The 25,235-nt window shown below is 43.3% G+C and overlaps 1 protein-coding gene and 1 pseudogene across 2 annotated transcripts; both read right to left on the bottom strand.

Moving 5' to 3' along the window:
- Positions 1 to 1,501: 1,501 nt before the first annotated feature.
- LOC112254559 lies at positions 1,502 to 2,879 on the bottom strand (annotated as a pseudogene).
- A 3,849-nt stretch (positions 2,880 to 6,728) lies between these two features.
- Positions 6,729 to 20,624, bottom strand: LOC112254547 (tumor necrosis factor receptor superfamily member 6). Of its 2 annotated transcripts, none has more exons than XM_024427235.2 (9): positions 20,450 to 20,624; positions 18,699 to 18,843; positions 18,320 to 18,454; positions 15,071 to 15,188; positions 8,637 to 8,710; positions 8,403 to 8,498; positions 8,160 to 8,203; positions 7,403 to 7,421; positions 6,729 to 7,296 (listed from the first exon to the last, which is right to left on the bottom strand). In XM_024427235.2, the coding sequence occupies exons 1-9, from the start codon at positions 20,486 to 20,488 to the stop codon at positions 6,977 to 6,979; spliced, it is 990 nt and encodes a 329-aa protein (XP_024283003.1). In that variant the 5' UTR covers positions 20,489 to 20,624; the 3' UTR covers positions 6,729 to 6,976. The 2 variants fall into 2 exon arrangements, with proteins under 2 accessions (XP_024283003.1, XP_024283010.1); XM_024427242.2 differs by having other exon boundaries at positions 18,699 to 18,809; positions 20,450 to 20,581.
- Between the last annotated feature and the right edge of the window lie 4,611 nt (positions 20,625 to 25,235).

Raw genomic sequence — 25,235 nt, 5'->3', positions numbered from 1 at the left:
CACCCCCCTTGGCATTTTTCCTATGTTGTTGCCTTAGAACCTGGAATTAAAATAGATTTTTTTTTGGGGGTTGTATCATTTGATTTACACAACATACCTACCACTTTCAAGATGCAAAATATTTTTTTATTTGAAACAAACAAGAAATAAGACAAAAAACAACTTGAGTGTGCATAACTATTCACCCCCCCAAAGTAAATACTTTGTAGAGCCACCTTTTGCAGCAATTACAGCTGCAAGTCTCTTGGGGTATGTCTCTATAAGCTTGGCACATCAAACAACTGGGATGTTTGCCCATTCTTCAAGGCAAAACTGCTCCAGCTCCTTCAAGTTGGATAGCTTCCACTGGTATACAGCAATCTTTAAGTCATACCACAGATTCTCAATTGGATTGAGGTCTGGGCTTTGACTAGGCCATTCCAAGACATTTAAACCACTCGAGTGTTGCTTTAGCAGTATGCTTAGGGTTATTGTCCTGCGAGAAGTTGAACCTCTGTCCCAGTCTCAAATCTCTGAAGACTGAAACAGGTTTCCCTCAAGAATTTCCCTGTATTTAGCGCCATCCATCATTCCTTCAATTCTGACCAGTTTCCCAGTCCCTGCCGATGAAAACCATCCCCACAGCATGATGCTGCCACCACCTTGCTTGGTGTTCCCGGGGTGATGAGAGGGGTTGGGTTTGCACCAGACATAGCGTTTTCCTTGATGGCCAAAAAGCTCAATTTTATTCTCATCTGACCAGAGTACCTTCTTCCATATGTTTGGGGATTCTCCCACATGCCTTTTGGCTAACACCAAATGTGTTTGCTTATTTTTTTCTTTAAGCAATGGCTTTTTTCTGGACACTCTTCTGTAAAGCCCAGCTCTGTGGAGTGTACAGCTTAAAGTGGTCCAATGGACAGATATTCCAATCTCTGCTGTGGAGCTTTGCAGCTCCTTCAGGGTTATCTTTGGTCTCTTTGTTGTCTCTCTGATTAATGCCCTCCTTGCCTGGTCCGTGAGTCTCTTAGCAGGTTTGTTGTGGTGCCATATTCTTTCATTTTTTAAATAATGGATTTAATGGTGCTCCGTGGGATGTTCAAAGTTTCTAATATTTTTTTATAACCAAACCCTGATCTGTACTTTTCCACAACGTTGTCCCTGACCTGTTTGGTCAGAGACTGAAAAACAGCTTCTATCTCAAGGTCATCAGATTGTTAAACAGCCTTCACTACCTCAGAGAGGCTGCTGCCTACATACAGACTTGATATCATTGGCCACTTTAATAAGTTGATCACTAGTCACTTTAATAATGTTTACATATCTTGCATTACTCATCCCATATGTATATACTGTATTTTCATACCTATTGCATACCATATCTATTGCATCTTGCCTATGCCGTTCGGTCATCGCTCATCCATATATTTATATTCTTATTCCATCCCTTAGATATGTGTGTATTAGGTAGTTGTTGTGGAATTGTTAGATTTCTTTTTAGATATTACTGCACTGTCAGAACTAGAAGTACAAGCATTTTGCTACACTCACAATAACATCTTCTAACCATGTGTATGTGACCAATAACATTTTATCTGATCTGAAGTGTATTCAAACTCGTACTTGTGAAAAGTCTGTCCCCAGGCTTTTGTCAAAGAGATCAGGAACCATGTCATGACCTGGTCCCTGGCCATAGAAGGCGTGTTCTTGGAGCACAGGTCGTACAGGATGTGGTCAGCTATGGGCTTTTCATTTTTGCCATGCAGCAAGCATAGCATGTTTTCACCCAGGTTGGCAGAGCCACAGAGACAGCCGTCCTCATTCTACCCAATCCATGTCACCTTGACCTGCCACAGCCCTGCATGTCCAGGGGCACATCACTGGTGGGCCTGCACCACAGCTGGAAGAAGTACGCCTCCGGTGGGGTGAAAAGGACAATGAGAACCCACATCAGGGGCTTGCTCACCCTCCACGACTCAAAAATGCTCCCAACGCCCAAAGACCCCACCTCCATGTCAGCCTACCTGTCACACAAACTTCTCAGGGACTTCAGCAGGTCTTCAGAGAAGCCCTCAACAAATTCCTGCAACCTCCAGTTCTCATGGGCCGAGGTGTGGATTGATCTCTCACAGAAGCTGATTAGGACTCCCATATCGATCATGAGGGTCTTGGAACTGATGGATCCACCCTCAACAAACCCATCCTCATCATCAGTGTAGTGGTTTCCATGTCTGCCAGATCCTGCCGACACACCTCGATAGAGAAGATGACCAGTGAGATGGCGCTCCAGAAGTGCCAGTCGTAGCCATCCTTCGAGCCAGGGTCCTGCTGCTCCTCCTACAGCCACGCTTGCTCCAGCTCAAGCCTCTCCTCATGTGTGTCAGCAGCACATCATCCTGCTCTGGGAGAGTGGTCATCTCCTGGTGGAACAGCAGCGGGTGGTTCAAGATGGCCGCTGCCACCCCCACAAACACCCGCACTATGGCCCCCTGCATCCTGGCTCCCTAGTCCTCAGGGAGGAGATAAAACCACAGCGTCACCCCTCACGCCAGCATCTCGTCGACTCTGACAATGCCTCAGCCCAACACCTGAAGAACAATTAGATTAAAAATGTTATGAAATGTCATTGCAACTTTTATATTGGATATCATAGCCCTTCAGCTTGAGAGCTCTTTTAGGTCTTCAAACAAGTTGCTGTTGAGTATTGCTTTTGTGTCATTTTTGCTGTGCATTGCAAGGTGATTCAGTAGAATAATGAAACACAACCACGTGTTAACTCTGTGAACCTTCTTGAGGCAGCAGTCTGCCCCTCTAAATATAAAGAGAGCCGAGTGACTCACTGTTGACACAATATTGAACTGTGGGCCCTGGAAGGAAGTAAGATAACCTTTTGAAAATGTGTTTTTGAGGGAATGCAACCTTTTCCGATAACCAAACATAGCACTGATTGCATTGTATCTGTCAAGAATTTGCTTCCAGTAAATGATTCAAGGAAAAGCCTTACAAACTGATTTGGCAAATGCACAATTAATTTTTACTTAGTGTCAATGATAGTCAAAGATAATCACTATTGTAGTGGGGTATTAGGTCAGATGATGTATCCTGAAAGGGATAAATAGCTGCACAGTTCATGTAACTTTGACTCTTGTAATTTCTTCATGAAACATTTTGGTTGTGTTTACAGTAGATAGGAAGGAACCACAAAATAAAGAGAATGAAAAGTAGCTAAGCGCCTTTTCAAAATGTTCACATTTTTTATAGAACTTCAACATTAACTAAAATTACAAGCATGTACAGTGAAATGCCAAATAAACTGTTAGCCTTTGAGATGTTGAACAACTATTTGCACTTCCCCTGTAAACTGCAATGTAGCATACCATTGATACAACTGCCTATATGCCATGAAGTTGTGTCATCTTGACTAATGAAAGTTGTTAATTAATGGTGGATTTAGTCTGTTCCTTGAAATCTCCCTCAGACTAAAGGTATGAAAGTTGTAGAGCCAGGAAAAACATAATGAAGACAAACATTGTAGGCCTATACCATGTCAACATTTTTTCATTTTTTTATTCTCCCATGACTGACTTTATTTGGCTATTTTACATAATTTGGCCTGCATTTCAACAGAATAGCATACAATGCAGCGCACATTTATAAGAATACAAGAGATGTGAAGTGGAGTTGTCAAATACTGTTAAAGGCCATAGTTGTTGTATTTTTCAATAAAATAGGGCCCATCTTTATGACTACAGTATACATCATATGACTTACATGGGTATAAACAAAATACATTGACTCAATGGAAAACAATTCAACAAAGACCTTTGCAAAATTAAAATAGCTGGCTGCATGACAAATATAAACTGTCTATAACCATACACCACCCAGTGGGCATAGAACATGACAAAAGACGTATTTGTCGAGTTGAAATCTGGTCGGGATGTCTTATATCCAGATCACAACCAGAGTAACACATATTTTTCATGGCGTCTTTTTGATGTAAGCATTGAGGAAAAAGCTTAAAAAAAATCCTCATCAGAAGGTTCGCAACATACCTCAACTTGCACCTCTTCACCTGTAGGATTGGTTGGAGGAGGCGTGGCAACACACACACATCAACTTTGCAGGTCCATTCAAAGACAGAATGTTTCTTAAGTTAGTGTCTGCAGCTAGAGTCCCAAGAAACTACCTCAGTGGACCAAAGTGGGTTCATGCTAAATTTCTCAGACTAGTCCTGTGTACTACACTGTCCAGAATGCAGAGGACGTCATCTGGAAAAGGCACACAGATTAGTTACAGTTGAGTATAGCAACACCAAAAGAACCACCAGTTGTAAGAGGTTCAGAACTATTACTGGGTGACACCCTGACCCAGCAGTTGTCACCTAGTTGCTGAAAGTACGTTCTCATGACTGTTGCTCATAATGGTGACAATTTAAGTAGGAGGTGAGGAGATGTGGTGTATTGGGTATGTGTTGAGGGGTCATGTTATAGATAAATGGTTGAACTGAATTAAAATCCACAGCCAGACTATTGGATTCTACCAGGGCCTGTCTGCAAAGCTGAGAAAAAGACGCATGGATTACATCCCGATCAGACAGTCACTGGAGGAAAAAGGGATTAAACCTCAGCTCCGACTTCCCAGCAGTACTGTGGGGATGGAAGGGAAGGTAAAGGATGGAATTCACAAGCGCCGACGAAGCCCAAATCAAGCTGCAAGAAACCTTTCCAGTTCAACAAGGAGAGTCCCATTTACTGAGAAGAGAATGAAGCGGGAAAAAGCGATGAGCACAATATAGGCTAGATCCAATGATGCCTAAAACCAGTTTATCGTAAATTGAGACAATATTAATTCCCCCTCCCCCCCAAAAATCTACACTAGGCTTTCCCAAGCAACTGTTCTGCTCAATAAATTAATGATAGAAGTATCCGATAACAATAGGCTACATGGACACTGATGACAATTCAAATGGGATGATATAGCATGTATGACAATAACTTCTATATGTGTGTGTGTGTGTGAGAGAGTGTAGGTATGTGTGTGGGTGAATGTGTGTCTGAGAGGAAGAGAGAGTGGGAAAATATGGGAGGTTGGGACAAGCCTGGCTTGGGTGGGTAAGGGTGGGCAAGGATGGCCAAGAATGAGAAATAAGGCCAAGCTTGGCTTGGGTGGACAAGGATGGGAGGTTGAGAGAAGCTTGGCTTGGCTGGTGTAAAGGGGGGAGAAATTGGGGAGGTAGAGAGGGATACATTTGACTTGGGAAAGAGAGAAGGATTTAACTATTCTAATGTACAATGTAATTTTATTTCTGTTTGCTACCTGCAAACCTGCTGACACATTCAACAGAAACAGTGTTCCCCAAAACAAAAACAAAAGCAACTCAGAACCTTTGACATTGGACAGGAAGTTATTGCCAGAAACTACAAGAGCCCAAACCAGAAATGGCAAGCTGGCGAGATTGTGTCAAAGACAGGATCCTTGACCTACACTGTGAATGTAGGCCCCAACATGATCCGGCGCACAAATGTGGACCAATTACTGAATGCAACAGCTCAAGGAGTCACAGCACAGGATGAAGCTGCTGATGGCTTTATCTCATCAGGACTCGGATGAGCTTGTCCCTGCAACAACAGAGGTCTTACCTGTTACTGATGAAACTGAACCTCAAGAGACTGTTAAACCCAGCTATACATACTGGCATCTTAACTGGCATGAACAGTACTACTAAAATTTTATTGGTCACATAAACATGGTTAGCAGATGTTAATGCAAGTGTAGCGAAATGCTTGTGCTTCTAAGGCACTGCATCTCAGTGCTGGAGGCATCACTACAGACACTGGGTCAAATCCAGGCTGTATCACAACTGGCCATGATTGGTAGTCCCATAGGTTGGTGCACAATTGGCCCAACGTCGTATGGGTTTGACCGGTGTAGGCTGTCATTGTAAATAAGAATGTGTCCTTAACTGACTTTTCTAGTTAAATAATGTAAGATATGTAAACATTAATAAAGTGACTAGTGATACCTTTATTAAAGTGGCCAATGATTTGAGTCTGTATGTAGGCAGCAGCCTCTCTGTGTTAGTGATGGCTGTTTAGCTGTCCCACCTCTTAATTGTGCATCTGTAAAAGTTTGTGAGGGTTTTAGGTGACAAGCCAAATGTCTTCAGCCTCCTGCGGTTGAAGAGGCGTTGTTGCCTTCTTCACCACACTTTCCGTGTGGGTGGACCATTTTGGTTTGTCCGTGATATGTACGCAGAGGAACTTAAAACTTTCCACTTTCTCCACTGCTGTCCCGTCGATGTGGATAGGGGGGTGCTCCCTCTGCTGTATCCTGAAATCCACGATCATCTCCTTTGTTAGGTTGATGTTGCGTGAGAGGTTGTTTTCCTGACTCCACACTCCGAGAGCCCTCACCTCCTCCCCGTAGGCTGTCTCGCCGTTGTTGGTAATCAAGCCCACTACTGTTGTGTCGTCTGCAAACTTGATGATTTGAGTTGGAGATGTGCATGGCCACACAGTCATGGGTGAACAGGGAGTACAGGAGGGGGCTGAGCACACACCCTGAAAGTCCAGGAACAATGGTTGATGCAGTCTGGGCCAACAGCCTTGCAAGGGTTAACACGTTTAAATGTCTTACTCATGTTAGCCACGGAGAAGGAGAGGGGGGGCCCGCAGTCCTTGGTAGCGTCCCTCATCGGTGGCACTGTATTATCCTCAAAGCAGGCAAAGAATGTGTTTAGTTTGTCTGGAAGAAAGACGTCGGTGTCCATGATGTGGCTGATTTTCTTTTTGTAGTCCGTAATTGCCTGCAGACCCTGCCACATACGTCTTGTGTCTGAGCCGTTGAATTGCGACTCCACTTTGTCCCTATAACAACATTTCACATTTTTGATTGCCTTGTGGGGGGAATAACTAGACTGTTTATATTCGGCCATATTTCCGGTCATCTGTCCATGGTTAAAGGCAGTGGTTTGACCATACTGTAGATACAGTATCTACACCTGTCCTGATCCTGAGTTTTGCCCTGTGACGCCATCCTCCTGGTTGCTGATGATAGCCACGATATCCTCTGCCTTGACCTTTTTCTTCATGCGGAGTAGAGTCTGGACCAGTGTCTCAGAGGCTGTGGTCATCCCCTCTTTCTCCACCCAGGCCCTCAGTAGGCTGGAGCATTGCTCCTGGGAGTCATTGGGAAAGTTCAGCTGGTGGGATTCTATGGCGGTATGTGTCATCCCACTGCACTCGGCCACCTGTTTCATGTCCCTCCACCCCAAGGTCTTAGCGATGTCTGGGAGGTGTGGCCAGAGATTAACACCTGAAACCAAAGAAGAAAGAGGGATTATGGGTAATTCTTAGTTCGAAATAACATACATAAGGTTCATATTAGCACACATCAGTAGTAACATTGATGATGTTCTTACCTCTCAGTGGCTGCATTTCCTGCAAAAAATAAATACATGTAAAACACATTCACCATTGATATTTAACTCACTAATTATAATAGATGACATGATATGTAAAAGTGATGTATCACTAGAGATGCATGTCTGTGTTTTTAGCGGTGGCTGTAGTCAGGGACAGAGTGGAGTACTGTGACACTTTCAAGAAGCCGGTGTTTGGAAGACATATTGGCACGGGTGTTCTTAGGCCCAAGACGAAGTCCACAATATATAGTCCCTACACAAATATAGGGTTACTATCCAAGCCGGCTGGTCGTTTGTTCTAAATGTTCCATTGCCATACTGGCTGGCAACATTCCTTTCACTTGCTTGCTAGCTAGCCAACTACGGTTAGTTTACAGTCATGACAAACAGTGCAGACAGCTGCATTTGCATTTATTTAAGCTGTTTTCTACGAGGATACATCCATGAGTTAATGAGGCGCGATTTCGCCTGGCATAGAAAATGTGCTCTCATTAGGACAATGTTGTTCAGAGGAGCTAGCCAACAACACAGCTAACACAATCACTTCAAACTGAAGCTGGGAAGACTGCAAACTAGCTGCACTTTGTTTAGTTTCTTTGTATATATCCATAAAAATGTCAGATGCAACAGAGTAAATAGGCATTTTAATGTCATAGATTTAGCTGGTGATAACCTGTGGAATAGACACCGACTGGAATGTGCTTTTAACCATTCAGGTTTAGACCCACCCCTTGTATAAATTGAAGATATTTACCTCTGAACTCCGGTTGGGCAGTACTGTCAAACCACCATTTGGCCCTAACAAAGGAAATTGGAGACATGTCAATGCTATTTCAAGGACGACTCAAAACCAGATACTTTTGGAAAGGGAGCTTTTCAACAAGCCAGACTTCTGTGCTCTTCAAACACTTTACTAACTACATTAGAGAAGAACCTCTTCTGCCCCCTTTTGGTGATTTAGCATAGCCTACAACTGGCAGAATGACCAAACACTTACCAAAACAACATTTATTTTTTCGCCACAGGCAAATGATCACAATCAAAACGACAAGAGGAACAGTAGTCAGGACAAATCCTACTGCCAAATTGCTTCCTGCAAGAAAGGAAAATAAAAGCCTAATGTTTAGATAAAAATAAAAAAAAACTTATAACATTCATACTGTAAGTGAAAGAACATCTTCCAAATAATTTTAATGCATTGAAATGTTATGGTTTTGCTCAATTCCCAAACCTTGTTCTTTGAAGGCATGGCATATGGTGTTGTTGGTGGCGCTACAGGCTACCTTGATGCCCTCTTCACTGCATCTTCAAGAGAAATTAAAAGATTTGATGTGGAAAGGTGTCACTCTAGTCTATAGCCTACACCAGATTTAATGATAGCAATTAAGAATATATACATTTTAGGTGTCAAGACAAATTTCTTCAGCCTCCTGAGGTTGAATAGGTGCTGTTGCGCCTTCTTCACTACACTGTCTGTGTGGGTGGACGCTGAGGAACTTGAAGCTTTCCACCTTTTCCACTGCAGTCCCGTCGATGTGGATAGGGGCGTCCCTCTGTTGTTTCCTGAAGTCCTGCTTTGTTTTGTTGATGTTGAGTGAGAGGTTGTTTTCCTGGCACCAGGATCTTTTGGGGTGGTAAGCAAATTGAAGTGGGTCTAGAGTGCCAGGTAAGGTAGAGGTGATATGATCCTTGACTAGTATCTCAAAGCACTTCATGATGGCAGAAGTGAGTGCTGTGGTACGATAGTCATTTAGTTCAGTTACCTTTGTATTCTTGGGTACAGGAACAATGGTGGACATTTTGAAGCATGTGGGGACAGCAAACTGGGATAGGGAGAGATTGAATATGTCCGTAAACACTCCAGCCAGCTGGTCTGCGCATGCTCTGAGGATGCGGTTAGGGATGCCGTCTGGGCGGCAGCCTTGCGAGAGTTAACACGCTTAAATGTCTTACTCACATTGGCCACGGAGAAGGAAAGCACACAGTCCTTGGTAGCAGACCACGTTGGTGGCACTGTGTTATTCTCAAAGCGGGCAAATAAGGTGTTTAGCTTGTTCAAACACACCATCGGTGACCACGACATGGCTGGTTTTCCCTTTGAAGTCTGTGATTGTCTGTAGACACTGCCACATACGTCTCGTGTCTGAGCCGTTGAATAGCGAATCCACTTTGTCTCTATACTGACGTTTTGCTTGTTTGATTGCCTTACGGAGGGAATAACTACACTGTTTGTATTCGGCCATATTCCCAGTCACTTTGCCATGGTTAAAGGTGGTGGTTCGCGCTTCCAGTTTTGCGCGAATACTACCATCTATCCACAGTTTCTGGTTTGAGTAGGTTTTAATAGTCACAGTGGGTACAACATCTCCAATACACTTTCTGATAAACTCAGTCACCATATCAGAGTATTCGTCAATGTTATTCTCGGAGGCTACACGGAACATTTCCCAGTCCGCGTGATCAAGACAATCTTGAAGCGAAGTCAAAATTTGTGATCAGAGTCGTGATCAGATTTGCCAAAGGGAGGGTGGGGGAGGGCCCTGTAGGTATCCTGGAAGTTGGAGTGAAAGTGGACGAGTGTTTTAGCAGTGCGAGTACTACAGTCAATGTGTTGATAGAATTTCGGTAGCGTTTTCCTCAAATTTGCTTTGTTAAAATTCCCAGCTACAATAAATGCGGCCTCAGGATATGTGGTTTCCAGTTTGTATAAAGTCCAGTGTAGTTCTTTGAGGGCCGTCATGGTATCGGCTTGAGGGGAATGTGAACTTCTCATCCTTTCCTCTCTACTTACTGGCTGTGGTTAATCTCTACCACACATGTGAACTCCTCCTTTACATTCAAAGATTCCTTTCCACGCTTCCTTGCTCCTTTCTTCCTTTTCTAGCTCCCTTTCCTTCTTCCTTTCCTTTCCTTTCTACTAGCCGTGGTTAATCACTACCACATACATGTGAACTCCATGTTTTCTTTCTTAGATTCCTTTACACTTTCCTCACTCCCATTCCTTTCCTCCTTTCCTAGCTGCCTTTCCTTCTTCCTTTCCTTTCTACTGGCCATGGTTAATCCCTACCACATTCACGCAAACTACTCGTGTTCCTTCTTAGATTCCTTTCCTCCGTTCCTCACTCCCTTTCCTAGCTCTGTTTCTTGCCTTCCTTTCCTCATTTCCAGCTTTCTTTCCTTCCCTACCTCCCTACCACCCTTTCCTCTCCTCCTTTTTGCAAATGCAAAGCTGTCACAAATCATGTTCTGCCCCAGAGCAGTTTGTTTCATTTGTTGTAAAAATATATATATAATCCTAACTACGTATGTATCCATGTTTCTTGGAGATCCTGAATGTTTTGTGATTGTATAAGCACCTTCATAACTTTTATAACACCTCAAATTAATGTCACTTTACTTAAGGTGTCTGTGCACACTCTATAACGGCCTATGGCATGGTTATGACACCCATCATTCCATTCACTGTAATAATGTGACACAGAGTTTGGTAAATTATATGGGTCTTTCTATAAACTAGGGTAACAGTGAGGATTTCCTAAACTGGGCAACTTCCTACACTTCCAAATGTGTTCATGTCATTACATTAAGATATAAGGAGGGATCATAGCTATATTGAATAAAATTCACAAGTTGATTTAGAACCTATGTTCAATCCTTTTTGTCCAAAATCGTGTGAATCGTGAACCCTGTAAGAATCCTGGATCTAGCTGTCAAACAGTTTTTTTGTATAGAGATCTCATAAATGCAGTGTAACTACGTAACATTTTGTCCTTATGTTACGGGGTGAAAACAGCTTTTCATGCGCACACAAATCGAAAAAAATAATAATATATGCATTGCAGAATGGAATGCTTCTAACCGGAAGAGTCACCTTACCTTGATAGTTAAAACCTAAATCGATACTGTCATTAATGTGGTTCTTCAAAAATTATGCATAATACTTGTTGGATGGGAATTTGGTGTCCATCTGATTAGTTACGGAGTGATATTTTCACACACTGTCATCTGATCCAGGAAGGAATTTTCAGAATGACAGTCAAGTGACAAACAGCTGTTTGTCATACGATGCAACAGCCCAAGTCCTGGAAAAAAGGTGTTCGCCAGAATATTTTGGTGTTTCATTCGTTATGCCAGTGAAGACAGTTGTGCCTGGATCCATTTTGGATATAACATCCCTAGTGAATTGATGTTGTCTGCTTGATTTACAGCGGGGTCTCGTTAGATTTAACAGAGAACGCATCAAGGTAATAAGTTAAATGTTTTCAAATGTATTTGTGCCTCGGATTGGACACCGGGTCTACATTTTGTTTTCCATGTTAGACCTGCAATTTTAAACAATACAGGGGGCTTGAAGTTGCCTACTTGAGCTCAGAAATTCAAGGACTAGAATAGGCCTACCTAAAATCAGACATTTCCTCAATCTGGTGCTTAAAAAGTAAGTTGTAATTATTGTAGTCAATTTATAAATTATCATGCTGCCTTATAATTATCCGTGATTACATTTTTAATCCGTTTTTGTGAGAGATGTGGCCACTTTCATTTGTTTCCCGGCGCTTCAATTGAACAGTGTTGTGCTACTCTGTTGCGGTAAAACCACATAGGGTTATTATGAGGAAGGCAACAGCTAATGCTGGCTTCAAGTTGGCTTTCCATACAAATCTACCCATTAAAAAAGGAACCTGGTGTTTGGTCACTTTCTCATGATAAAAACAGAAATAGTGAGTTTCAAATGGTGAGCTTAATGCTACTGCTATTCATGGATTTCCTATGTGTGCCTGCGTCGGCCACAACAATCCCCGTGCATGCATCCATTTAGTCAGGCAATGTCTACATTATTCTCACATATTTAAGAATGTAATAATAATTGACAAGGCTTAAAATAATCGCTATTTTTAAAGTGGTAATGGCCTACTTAAGAAAAAAAACTCTTGAGTGTAGTGGGCAGTATTTTGATGTTTGGATGAAAAACGTACCCAAATGAAACTGCCTATTTCTCAGGCCCAGAATCTAGAATATGCATATAATTGTCAGATTAGGATAGAAAACACTCTAAAGTTTCCAAAACTGTCAAAATATTGTCTGTGAGTATAACAGAACTGATATTGCAGGCGAAAACCTGAGGAAAATCCAACCGCAAGTGCTGTTTTTCCTGAAAGCTCTCTTCGCTCCATTTAAAGGGATATCAACCTTTTCCTTTCCTTTTCCTATGGCTTGCACGTGTTGAGAACAGTCTTTAGACATAGTTTCAGGCTTTTATTTTGAAAAATTAGCGAGAAAGATCACATCGCGTCATTGGATGGCTGGGTGCCAGCAGTGTTTTGCATACGCAACAGCTTGGAGCAGACATTTTCTCTCTCCTATTGAAGAAGTTACAGTCCGGTTGAAATATTATCGATTATATATCGTAAAAACAACCTGAGGATTGATTATAAAAAAACGTTTGACATGTTTCTACGAACTTTACGGATACTATTTGGAATTGTCGTCTGCCCAGTCATTATCGCTCGAGCCTGTGGATTTCTGAACATAACGCGCCAACCAAATGGAGGTATTTTGGATATAAAAATAATCTTTATGGAACAAAATGAACATTTATTGTGTAACTGGGAGTCTCGTAAGTGCAAACATCCAAAGATCATCAAAGGTAAGCGATTCATTTTATTGTTTTTCTGACTTTTGTGACCAATCTACTTTGCTGCTAGCTGTTTGTAATGTTTGGTCTGCTGAGAGAGATGTCCTTACATAAACGCTTGGTATGCTTTCGCCAAAAAGCTTTTTTTGAAATCTGACACGCCAGGTGGATTAACAACAAGCTACGCTGTGTTTTGCTATATAGCACTTGTGATTTCATGAAAATGTAATATTTTTTGTAATTTAATCTGAATTTGGCGCTCTGCAATTCAGCGGATGTTGACGAAAATGATCCCGCTAACGGGATGAGTGCATCAAGAAGTAAAAAAATAAAAAATAAAATGTGCATGCTTTCGGGAGGGGGGGGCTTCTATATTAGGCCATATATAAATTAAACAATTGTATAACATTGATGTCCTTGAAAAGTACAATTAAGCACTTGAAAAAGTCCCTGAAAGTCCTTGAATTTGACTTGCCAATGCCTGTATGAACCCTGCTTAAATTATGTATAGAGCTAGGCCTATGTAGTTGTATAGGTGGAGTTATGGGGCAATTTGCATATATTCACTTTTATTCCTCTAAGTACATGTGGAACTGCATGAAAATCACATTTATTTTTGTTTCAACCATTTAGAATTGTTGATCCCAATGTCACACATTGGCCCCATTATTTATAGAAAGCCCCATATAAAGTCCAGTTACAACATATGGTAAGTAGACACTTATGTAGCATGTAATAACATATGACATAAATTGTCATGCAGTGTAATAGTAGTTGTTATTAACAGTTGACTTTAGAGCATATGACAACAGGATGAACAGTCATCTATAACACCAATTATAACATCTTATGCCATTACTCATAACTATACTGAACAAAAATATAAACGCAACATGCAGCAATTTCAAAGATTTGACTGAGTAACAGTTCATATAAGGATATCAGTCCACTGAAATGAATTAATTAGGCCCTAATCTATAGTTTTCACTTGTCTGGGAATACAGATACACATCTGTTGGTCACAGATACCTAAAAAAAAAGGTAGAGCGTGAATCAGAAGACCAGTCAGTATCTGGTGTGACCACCATTTTCCTCATGCAGCGCGACACATCTCCTTCGCATAGAGTTGATTAGGCTGTTGATTGTGGTCTGTGGAACTTTGTCCCACTCATATCCAATGGCTGTGAGAAGTTGCTGGATATTGGCGGGAACTGGAACACGGTGTCGTACACGTCGATCCAGAGCATCCCAAACATGCTCAACGGGTGACATGTCTGGTGAGTATGCAGTCCATGGAAGAATTGGGACATTTTCAGCTTCCTGGAATTGTGCACAGATCCTTGCGACATGGGGCCGTGCATTATCATGCTGAAACATGAGGTGATGGCGGCAGATGAATGGCACGACAATGGGCCTCAGGTTTTCGTCACGGTATCTCTGTGCATTCAAATTGCCATCAATAAAATGCAATTGTGTTCGTTGTCCGTAGCTTATGCTTGCCCATACCATAACAGTCCTGGTGGACGTTACTGCAGTCACCCAATTGCACACTCCCCCACATCTATGGCATTGTGTTGTGAGACAAAACTGCACATTTTAGAGTTGCCTTTTATTGCCCCCAGCACAAGGTGCACCTGTGTAATGATCATGCTGTTTAATCAGCTTCTTGATATGCCACCACTGTCCGGTGGATGTTATATCTTGGCGAATGAGAAATGCACACTAATAGGGATGTAAACAAATTGGTGCAAAAAATCTGAGAAATAAGATTTTTGTGCATATGGAACATTTTTGGGATCTTCTATTTCAGCTCACTATAAACACTTTACATGTTGCGTTAATGTTTTGTTCAGTGTATTTAAACTACTTATGACAGCTTATATGTTTATATAGCTGTTATAAAGACTTCACGAAAGCATTAATAAGGACACCTACAGTAACATTTTACTGATTTAACAATGTGTCTTTAACATTTAGAAAACTATAAATCAATATATTTTGATAGTTATTTGGTTAAAGTATCTTGAACTTACATGGTACATGGGTAGCAGGCCCTGCAGTGCTCCTTCCCCTTGTTACAGTAGTGGCCCTGCTGGCATCGACATACTGAGTCCTTGAAGATGGTGCATCTGTCCTCCACCTCCAGATTGGCTACGAAAGACAAACATCACAGTGGCAGTACATTGGCAAGGTTGGGTTACAGATGTAACCTTGTTTCTCTGAGTAGTGTAACGGGTGGCCAAATGACCTATGGGAACTACTTCACGTGATGTGATTGATATGCTTAATATCAAAGATGTTTACAGTCACACCACACCCTTAGTGCACCCACGTGACCTCAATCCACACCCTTAGTGTACCCAAGTGACCTATCACTATAAAAGGCGGTATGGCGTGACATACTGTCTATTACTTAGATCCGTAACCCAGCATTCACTTTTGTAATATCTTATGGTTCACCGAGTTTCGGCTGAAAGACAACATGAATAACATAAAACTGCCGTGTTTTACACTTTTTCGGCGTGATAGAACAGCGGCCTCTGGTAAGACAAGGGGTGACAGTCTATGTATATTTGGGAACAACAGCTGATGCATGAAATCTAAGGAAGGTTTTGCTCGCCTGAGTTAGAGTATCTCATGATAAGCTGTAGATCACACTATTTACCAAGAGAGTTTTCATCTATATTCTTCGTAGCCGTCTATTTATGACCACAAACCAATGCTGGCACTAAGACCACACTCAATAAGCTGTATACGGCCATAAGCAAACAGGAAAACGTTCATCCAGAGGCGGCAGGGACCTTAATGCTGGGAAACTTAAATTGTAGGATGTGGCAGGGCTTGCAAACTATTACAGACTACAAAGGGGAGTACACAAGCTAAATGACTTCTATGCTCGCTTCGAGGAAAGTAACACTGAAACATGCATGAGAGCATCAGCTGTTCCGGACGACTGTGTGATCACACTCTCCATAGCCAATGAGAGAGTAAGACCTTTAAACAGGTCAACATTCACAAGGCCGCAGAGCCAGACGGATTACCAGGACATACTCTGAGCATGCGCTGACCAACTAGCAAGTGTCTTCACTGACATTTTCAACCTGTCCTTGACTGAGTCTGTAATACCAACATGTTTCATGCAGACCACCATAGTCCCTGTGCCCAAGAACACTAAGATAACCTGCCTAAATGACTATCGACCCGTAACACTCACGTCTGTAGCCATGAAGTGCTTTGAAAGGTTGGTCGTGGCACACATCAACACCATTATCCCAGAAACCCTAGACCCACTCCAATTTGCATACCACCCCAACAGATCCACAAATGATACAATCTCTATTGAACTCAACACTACCCTTTCCCACCTGGACAAAAGGAACAGCTCTGTGAGAATGCTATTCATTGACTACATCTCTGCGTTCAACACCATAGTGCCCTCAAAGCTCATCACTAAGCTAAAGACCCTGGGACTAAACACCTCCCACTGCAACTGGATCCTGGACTTCCTGACGGGCCGCCCCCAGGTTGTAAGGTTAGAGAACAACACATCCGCCATGCTGATCCTCAAGACGGGGGTCCCTCGGAGCTGTATGCTCAGTCCCCTCCTGTACTCCCTGTTCACTCATGACTGCATGGCCAGGCACGACTCCAACACCATCATCAAGTTTGCCTATGACACAACAGTGGTAGGCCTGATCACCGACAACGATGAGACAGACTATAGGGAGGAGGTCAGAGACCTGGCTGTGTGGTGCCAGGACAACAACCTCTCCATCAACATGATCAAGACAAAGAAGATGATTGTGGACTACTGGAAACGGAGGAAGGAGCACGCCCTTCTCATCGACGGGGCTGTAGTAGAGCAGGTTGAGAGCTTCAAGTTCCTTGGTGTCCACATCACCAACAAACTATCATGGCCCAAACACACTAAGACAGTCGTGAAGAGGGCACGATAAAGCCTATTCCCCCTCAGGAGACTGAAAAGATTTGGCATGGGTCCTCAGATCCTCAAAAGGTTCAACAGCTGCACCATCAAGAGCACCACTGGTTACATCACACCTGGTATGGCTGGCTGACTGCTCAGCCTCTGACCGCAAGGCACTACACTATTCATCTCATATGCATACGTAGATACTGTACTCTATATCATCGACTGCATCCTTATGTAATACATGTACCACTAGCCACTTTAACTATGCCACTTGGTTTACATACCCATCTCATATGTATATACTGTACTCGATATCATCTACTGTATCTTGCCTATGCTGCTCTGTACCATCACTCATTCATATATCCTTATGTACATATTCTTTATCCCCTTACACTGTGTATAAGACAGTAGTTTTTTGGAATTGTTAGTTAGATTACTTGTTCGTTATTACTGCATTGTCGGAACTAGAAGCACAAGCATTTCGCTACACTCGCATTAACATCTGCTAACCATGTGTATGTGACAAATAAAATTTGATTTGATTTGATTTACAGAGGGTGGTGCGTACGTCCCAGTACATCACTGGGGCCAAGCTTCCTGCCATCTAGGACCTCTATACCAGGCAGTGTAAGAAGAAGGCCCCAAAAATTGTTAAAGACTCCAACGACCCTAGTCACAGGCTGTTCTCTCTGCTACCGCACGGCAAGCGGTACCAAAACACCAAGTCTAAGTCCAAAAGGCTTCTTAACATAACTTAACCATCTTAACCATAAGACTCCTGAACAACGAATCAAAGGGCTGTTTATTATCTATGCATTGTCACTTTAACTCTACCTACATGTTCTTATTACATCAATTACCTCGACTAACTGATGCCCCTGCACATTGCCTCTGTACTGGTATCCCCTGTATATAGCCTAGCAATTGTTATTTTACTGCTGCTGTTTAATTATTTGTTACTTTTTATTTTCAATGTTTTAGTGATCTATTTTTTTACTTAACACTTATTTTTCTTCAAACTGCATTGTTGATTAAGGGCTTGTAAGCATTTCACACATTCGGCGCATGTGACAAATATCATTTGATTTAATTCGATTTGAAGAAAAGACAGTGAACAAAAGACAGCATGCCACGCCACACTGTGTTCTATAGTGACAGGTCAGTAAGGGTGAGGCGTGACTGTAAACATCTTTGATATTAAGCATCGCAATCATATCGCATGAAGGGAAAGGAGTTCCCATAGGTTGTGTGGCGACCCTGTTCCGAAAACAAAAGAGAAACTAATTTGCTACAGTAGGTAGGCCAACCTATAAGGTGTCAGTTCTACCTGTTGTGTGTGTAGGCCTACCTTTAGGGTCACAGGAAGTGCAGGGCTCACAGGAGTCCAGAGAGTTGGGGTCACTGTTGTAGGTCCTGTCTTCCTCACAGTAAACACAGGTCCCATCCTCTGGGCTCACACTGCAGTGGCTCTCCAGATGTTGGCCTATACACATAGAGTACATAATCAAAGGGAAAGACATAGGCCTACATAGCATACATTAATTTTATTCATGCATTTTACAGGAGTTGACTAGGACAGTGCTTGTTAATTAATCAACATTTCAGTTCTCACTCCAATGTAAATGTGCTTGCGCAATTATTATGGTATTGACATGTCATGGTGGTGACCAAAAGAATGCTAATGTGAGATAGTTCGATACAGATAATGTTAAACATTAGATGCTTACCAGCCGCACAGAGACAGCATGCCATTCCCTCATGCTGGTAAGTGCCATCTTGACAACTCTGCCTTTTGGTGCGCAATTTGCTAGTGATTAAGATGTCTTGGGAACTCCGCTCTGCGTTGAATGGTGTAGTTAAACGAACCGTACACTGTTAAATGCAATTACATTATGGAGTGTTATTATAACAGACAGCAGTAGGCAGGTACGGTAGCTGCGTGTGTGTGTGTGTGTGTGTGTGTGTGTGTGTGTGTGTGTGTGTGTGTGTGTGTGTGTGTGTGTGTGTGTGTGTGTGTGTGTGTGTGTGTGTGTGTGCGCGCATGCATGCGTGAGACTTATCAGTGATTTAAGTATGAGACATTGGAAGGTCAATTATTATTATTAAGGAAAAGTGCCTATGTGTGGTAAGTGTAACATAGTAAAGGTAAACCTGTATTAATTTGTGGATGTCCATCATCCATTTCGTGTAATATGTTATGAATTACAATTCATACAATATGTTTAAAAAAATGTGCCATATGTTAAATATGTTGTTTTGACCATGCTGCTACTCACTGTTTATTATCTATACATAGTCACTTTACCACTACCTACATGTACAAATTACCTTGACTAACCTGTACCCCTGCAAATTGACTCGGTACCCCCTGTATATAGCCTCCTTATAGTTATTTAGTCAATATTTTCTGAACTCTCTTTTTTTAACTGCATTGTTGATTAAGGGCTTGTAAAGTAAGAATTTCACGGTAAGGTTCTATTTGGTGCATGTGACAAATCAAATTTGAATGGTTTTTATGTTAACCAGCTAGGTGGCTGAAGTTAGCTAGGCTAGGGACTAGGGTTAGGGGTTAAGGTTAGGGTTAAAGCTGCAATATGTAACTTTTTGGGCGACCTGACCAAATTCACATAGAAATATGAGTTATAGATCTGTCATTCTCATTGAAAGCAAGTCTAAAAAGCTGTATCTGTTCTATGTGCACTATTTCTATGGTTCCCATTCATACGTTTTGTTTTTGTGTCTTTTCCTTTTGGTTTTGTACACCAGCTTCAAACAGCTTAAATAAAATACAATGATTCTTTACACTATACTTGCTTGTTTTGTGACATAAACAGACATTAGGCAAACTATTAGACTTTTAGCAACCAGGAATGGGCAGAGAGATTTCTGCATATTGCACATAAAGGAAAACTCCAGCCAAAAACTATCTTCTGGTATTTATTTCATTAGTCCATTGATATAGTCACAAAATGTTTTGCATGTCAGCAATCAAGCTTTCAAGATATACAACTTTCAAAATACAGAAATACAACTGCTATAGTGCATTTTGTAGTTACAAAGTAGCTACAAAAGTAGTAAGTAGTTGCAAAGTCGCTATTTATTTAAAATTATAAAAGGTGTCCTTGATTAGATTCGAATACGCAACTTTTGCGTTGCTATGTTTACATCTAGTCTATGAGACAAGGCTGGCGTGGCATGTCCCAACAAGTCAAAATCAAAAGTGAAACTACTTCAGCACGGACAGTTTAGGAACTTTTACCTGTCGATTAAATAAAAAATATCAGATATTTATACGTCGTGTTTGATAGATGTATATACTGTATTTCATCCATGCAAGATACCAGAGCAGAGTTGAGAATGACTTGACAAATATGGCTGTGAGAGTTAGTTTAGCCAGCCCAAGTTCTGACAATAATAGAATATCTGAGTTTAACCTATACAACGTATGTCAACAATAACATGTTGATAGTCAACTCACCAAAATGCACAGGATATATAAAAAAGTATATTTGTTCATTTTCGAAATTGATGCCTCCAAGAAGAGATTGCTGCGCCCTGTGTGGTGTTTGCAATTGCAAATCTGCCCTCTGTTTGAAGTTTGGAGGAATTACAGACAGTACGTTGACCACGATTGCACAATGACAGTCAAGTTGCTGCATGTTCGTAGGGCGCATAGACAAGCAATGCCGAACCGGAAGTGCGTGCGGATTTTATTCTAACCGTTTTATTCAAGAAAAACATCCAGTAAAAATGTGTTTCACCATTGGAAATGGTTATCTTATGAGATACATACAATGAGTTGTTGGAGTAAGTTTAGTAGATACTGAACATGTATTGTATTCAATCATTGTTCTATGAGACAGACCTATCTCTCCATGTAGCACTAGGGGGAGCGAGTGGCCTTTGCGCGGGACCGCCTGAGTTGCTCCTCTTTTTACACATTTTCTGGGTCCGTTATTGCAGCGATCCGTCAGGACTGGATGTGTGTAATGGTCATTTTCCAAGCACACCAAGCTCCGAGGCAGATTGTTTCATATCATAGTGTCAAGTTCTCGTTCTACCATGCAGTGCAATAGAGATCATTGCTTGGTGATCTTCAAAAACGGTAAGGACTTATAGGAACTGCATCTCAGTGCAAGATGTGTGCGTCACTGCGGTCTCTGGTTCAAATCCAGGCTGCATCACATCCGGCTGTGATTGGGAGTCCCATAGGGCGGCGCATAATTGGCCCAGCGTCGTCCGATTTTGGCCGGGGTAGGCCGTCATTGTAAATAAGAATAAGCATTTGTTCTTAACTGACTTGCCTAGTTAAATAAAGGTTAAACAAAACATATAAAAAATCAGTGTGTTGTCTGCATTTCAAAGTGGTGACACTCATCAGTTAACCATGTGGTCCAGAGACTTTCTTCAAATCAGGTGGTAAGGAAAAACTCCTGGTCCTATACCAATAATAACAGTTATCATCAACCCTGTCCATACATTAATAAAGGTTGATGCAATCCAGTGATCCCTACAGACCAACAGTCTGCATACTATATGTATGGAGTAATCCCTACTGGTGATGCACAGCATTGATTGTCACATCAATCAGAGTTACCACACTATCTTTATCAGAGATGTGCAGTATACATGTGCATTTACTGTAGCCATGACTCTAATCACTATATCACATGCTATCACAGTAGAGATGTAATGATCATGCTGTTTAATCAGCTTCTTGATATACCACACCTGTCAGGTGGATGGATTATCTTGGCAAAGGAGAAATGCTCACATACAGGGATGAAAACAAATTTGTGCACAGAATTGGAGAGAAAGTTTATGGTGTATGGAACAATTCTGGGATCTTTTCTTTCAGCTCATGAAACATGGGACCAACACTTTACATGTTTCCGTTTATATTTTTGTTCAGTGTAAATAAAAAAACTGAGCTACATGGTATCACCCCTGCCATTCAATAGTTTATTGGCATTTTTGTGAAAGGGAAAGCAGAGAGATAGACTGTGAGCGTGAGAGAGAGTGGGTGAGAGGAAATGTGCTCATTCACATTGGTTTCCTGTGAGTCCCATTCAGATAGATGTGACAGGAGGGAGTGGAGGCTATTTGTGAAAAGTGTACAATGTGTGGGATCACTGAAAGGATACTGAAATAATGGATAGTCCAAGAGTGATCAGTCAGGTTTGAAATACAGAGTAGACATGATAAGTGCACAGTGGTGCACTTCAATGCACACCTGGGGCGGCTGTGCTATGTCCCTCTGTTAGACATCTGGATTACTTTATATACTGCAGTTAATTGAGATACTAGTTTAATTGCCAGCAGTTGATACTTGGAGTCTCCATCAGCATCAAAGGACAAGCTATTGAATCAGAAAAGAGGTAGAATCTTCGATTCTTCTCATAGAAATAGTATTGAACGAATGGACACAACGCGTGTCTGATTGAATGCCTCTAGGGAGGGGGTTTCCCATAAAGCTATGAACTAAGATCAGCTATACAATCATCTAGGTTTGTTGCAGTGAATTATTTTAATGTCTCCTGGTACGTAAAAAAAAATACAAGGATAAAAAAACAAAGCATATGTTTGATCTTTGCAAAGTGGTCAACGAGGGCTTTAGCATTTCCACAAAAAGGCTTGTTAAATTCTCTTAAACTATAATTTTGGCCTGGAGAACTTCCTTGAAGCAGACATCCTGCGGGATTTGATTGTTTTTTTCAAGAGTATCAAATTTCCGCTTTTTGTAGTTTCACTGATTCTTGGATGTGCAGACTTAGCTTTGTGCTAGTGTCACGACTCTCACCGAAGGTGGCTCCCCTTCCCGTTCGGGTGGCGCTCGGCGGTCGTCACCGGCCTAATAGCTGCCACTGATTTACAACTGTTATCAAATAGGTTATTAGTTGGGCTTTATTAGCCAGCTGGCCCGCCTGCTGGGTGTGCAGCAGTGAGGTAATGGGAGCCGCTACCTGGCCAAAACCCTAACCCCTCTCTAGCATTCATAGTGGAGGTGGACGCGTCCGAGGCTGGGGTGGGTGCCGTGCTGGGTACCGTGCTATCACAGCGCTCAGGTACGCCACCAAAACTCCACCCCTGCGCTTTCTTTTCGAGGAAGCTCAGTCCAGCGGAGCGTAACTATGATGTGGGGGACCGGGAGTTGTTAGCAGTGGTCAGGGATCTGAAGGTGTGGAGACACTGGCTTGAGGGGACTAAGCACCCCTTTCTCATCTGGACCGACCACCAGAATCTGGAGTATATTCAGGCAGCTAGGAGACTGAACCCACCTCAGGCAAGGTGGGCCATGTTCTTCACCCGATTCCAGTTTACTTTGTCATACAGACCGGGCTCCCAGAACGTAAAGGCTGACGCACTGTCCTGCCTTTACAACACGGAGGATCGGTCCACCGAGCCTACTCCCATCCTTCCAGCCTCGAGGCTGATGGCACCAGTAGTATGGGAGGTGGACTCGGGCATCGAGCGGGCGTTACGGGCGGAGCCCGCGCCTCCTCAGTGTCCGGCTGGGCGGAAGTACGTGCCGGTGTCCGGGACCAACTGATTCGGTGGGCTCACACCCTACCCTCATAGGGTCACCCATGGGTGCTGAAGACAGTGGGGGGCCTCCGGGAGAGGTATTGGTGGCCAACCTTGGCTTCTGACGTTAGGGTTTATGTCTCTTCCTGTTCGGTGTGCGCCCAGAGTAAGGCTCCTAGGCACCTTCCTAGAGGGAAGTTACAACCCCTCCCCGTTCCACAATGGCCATGGTCTCACCTATCCGTAGATTTCCTGACAAGATCTCCCCCCGTCTCAGGGGAACACTACGGTGTCGGGGATTGTGGATCGGTTCTCTAAGTCCTGCCGTCTCCTCCCGTTGCCCGGTCTCCCTACATCCCTACAGACTGCGGAGGCATTATTCACCCACGTCTTCCGGCACTACGGGGTGCCGGAGGACATCGTCTCTGATCGGGATCCCCAGTTCACGTCCCGGGTATGAAGGGCGTTCATGGAGCGTCTGGGGGTCTCGGTCAGCCTGAACTCCGGTTATCACCCCGAGAGTAATGGGCAGGTGGAGAGAGTGAACCAGGAGGTGGGTAGGTTTCTGCGGTCGTATTGCCAGGACCGGCCAGGGGAGTGGGCGAGATACATCCCCTGGGCTGAGATGGCCCAGAACTTACTACGCCACTCCTCTACTAACATGTCTCCATTTCAGTGCGTGTTGGGGTACCAGCCGGTCCTGGCACCATGGCATCCTAGTCAGACCGAGGCTCCTGCGGTGGAGGAGTGGGTGCAGTGCTCCAAGAAGACCTGGAGGGCCGTCCAGGAATCCCTCCAACAAGCCAGTGGACGGCAGAAGAGGAGTGCTGACCGCCACCGCAGTGAGGCCCCCGTGTTTGCACCGGATGACAGGGTCTGGCTCTCGACCGGAAACCTACCCCTCCGCTTGCCCTGCCGGAAGCTGGGGCCGCAGTGTGTAGGGCCCTTCAAAGTCCTGGGGAGAATAAACAAGGTGTGTTATCGATTACAAGTCCCTTCCTATTATCGTATTAACCCCTCGTTTCATGTGTCTCTCCTCAGGCCGGTGGTAGCTGGTCCCCTGCAGGACGGTGAGGTACCGGAGGTCCCTCCTCCCCCTCTGGACATCGAGGGGTCCCCGGCGTTCACGATACGGGTCATTCTGGACTCGAGACGCCGGGTGAGGGGCCTGCAGTACCTCGTGGACTGGGAGGGGTACGGTTTGGAGGAGAGGTGCTGGGTACCGGTGGGGGACATTTTGGATCCGTCAATGTTGAGGGATTTACATCGACTCCATCCGGATCACCCTGCGCCTCGCCCTGCGGGTCGCCCTCGGGGCCGGTGTCGGCGCTGCGGGAGCCGCGCATCGGGGGGGTACTGTCACGACTCCTACCGAAGGTGGCTCCCCTTCCTGTTCGGGTGGCGCTCTGCGGTCGTCGTCACCGGCCTACTAGCTGCCACTGATTTTTTCCTCACCCTCCTTGTCTGTTTATTAGTTACACCTGTTATCAATTAGGTTATTAGTTGGGCTTTATTAGCCAGCTGGCCCGCCTGCTGGGTGTGCGGGATTGTTTAATGTGTACTCGTCGTACACGCATGTATGTCACGGTTGTTCGTGTACGTGAGCTGTTTTCTGATACTGTTTAGTTCCCCTGTGTTTTGGAGTATTTGTTCTGAGTGGCGTCTGTTTTCACCTGGTCGGTGTATAAAGAAGTCACCTACTCTGAACTCTCTGTCTCCTGCTTCTGGCTCCTTCCTCC

This window comes from Oncorhynchus tshawytscha, linkage group LG01, assembly GCF_018296145.1.
Source record: "Oncorhynchus tshawytscha isolate Ot180627B linkage group LG01, Otsh_v2.0, whole genome shotgun sequence".
In the NCBI taxonomy this organism is placed as follows: domain Eukaryota; kingdom Metazoa; phylum Chordata; class Actinopteri; order Salmoniformes; family Salmonidae; genus Oncorhynchus; species Oncorhynchus tshawytscha.
The sequence above is the reverse complement of the archived record's forward strand: the minus strand, read 5'-3'. Positions and strand labels throughout refer to the sequence as shown.

Coding starts and splice junctions, on each gene's coding strand:
- LOC112254547 (XM_024427235.2), bottom strand. CDS start 20,488: ATGAACAAATATACTTTTTTATATATCCTGTGCATTTTG. Junction 18,844..20,449: donor TATATATCCTGTGCATTTTG/GTGAGTTGACTA, acceptor TGCATTTAACAG/TGTACGGTTCGTTTAACTAC. Junction 8,499..8,636: donor CCATGCCTTCAAAGAACAAG/GTTTGGGAATTG, acceptor CCTTTCTTGCAG/GAAGCAATTTGGCAGTAGGA.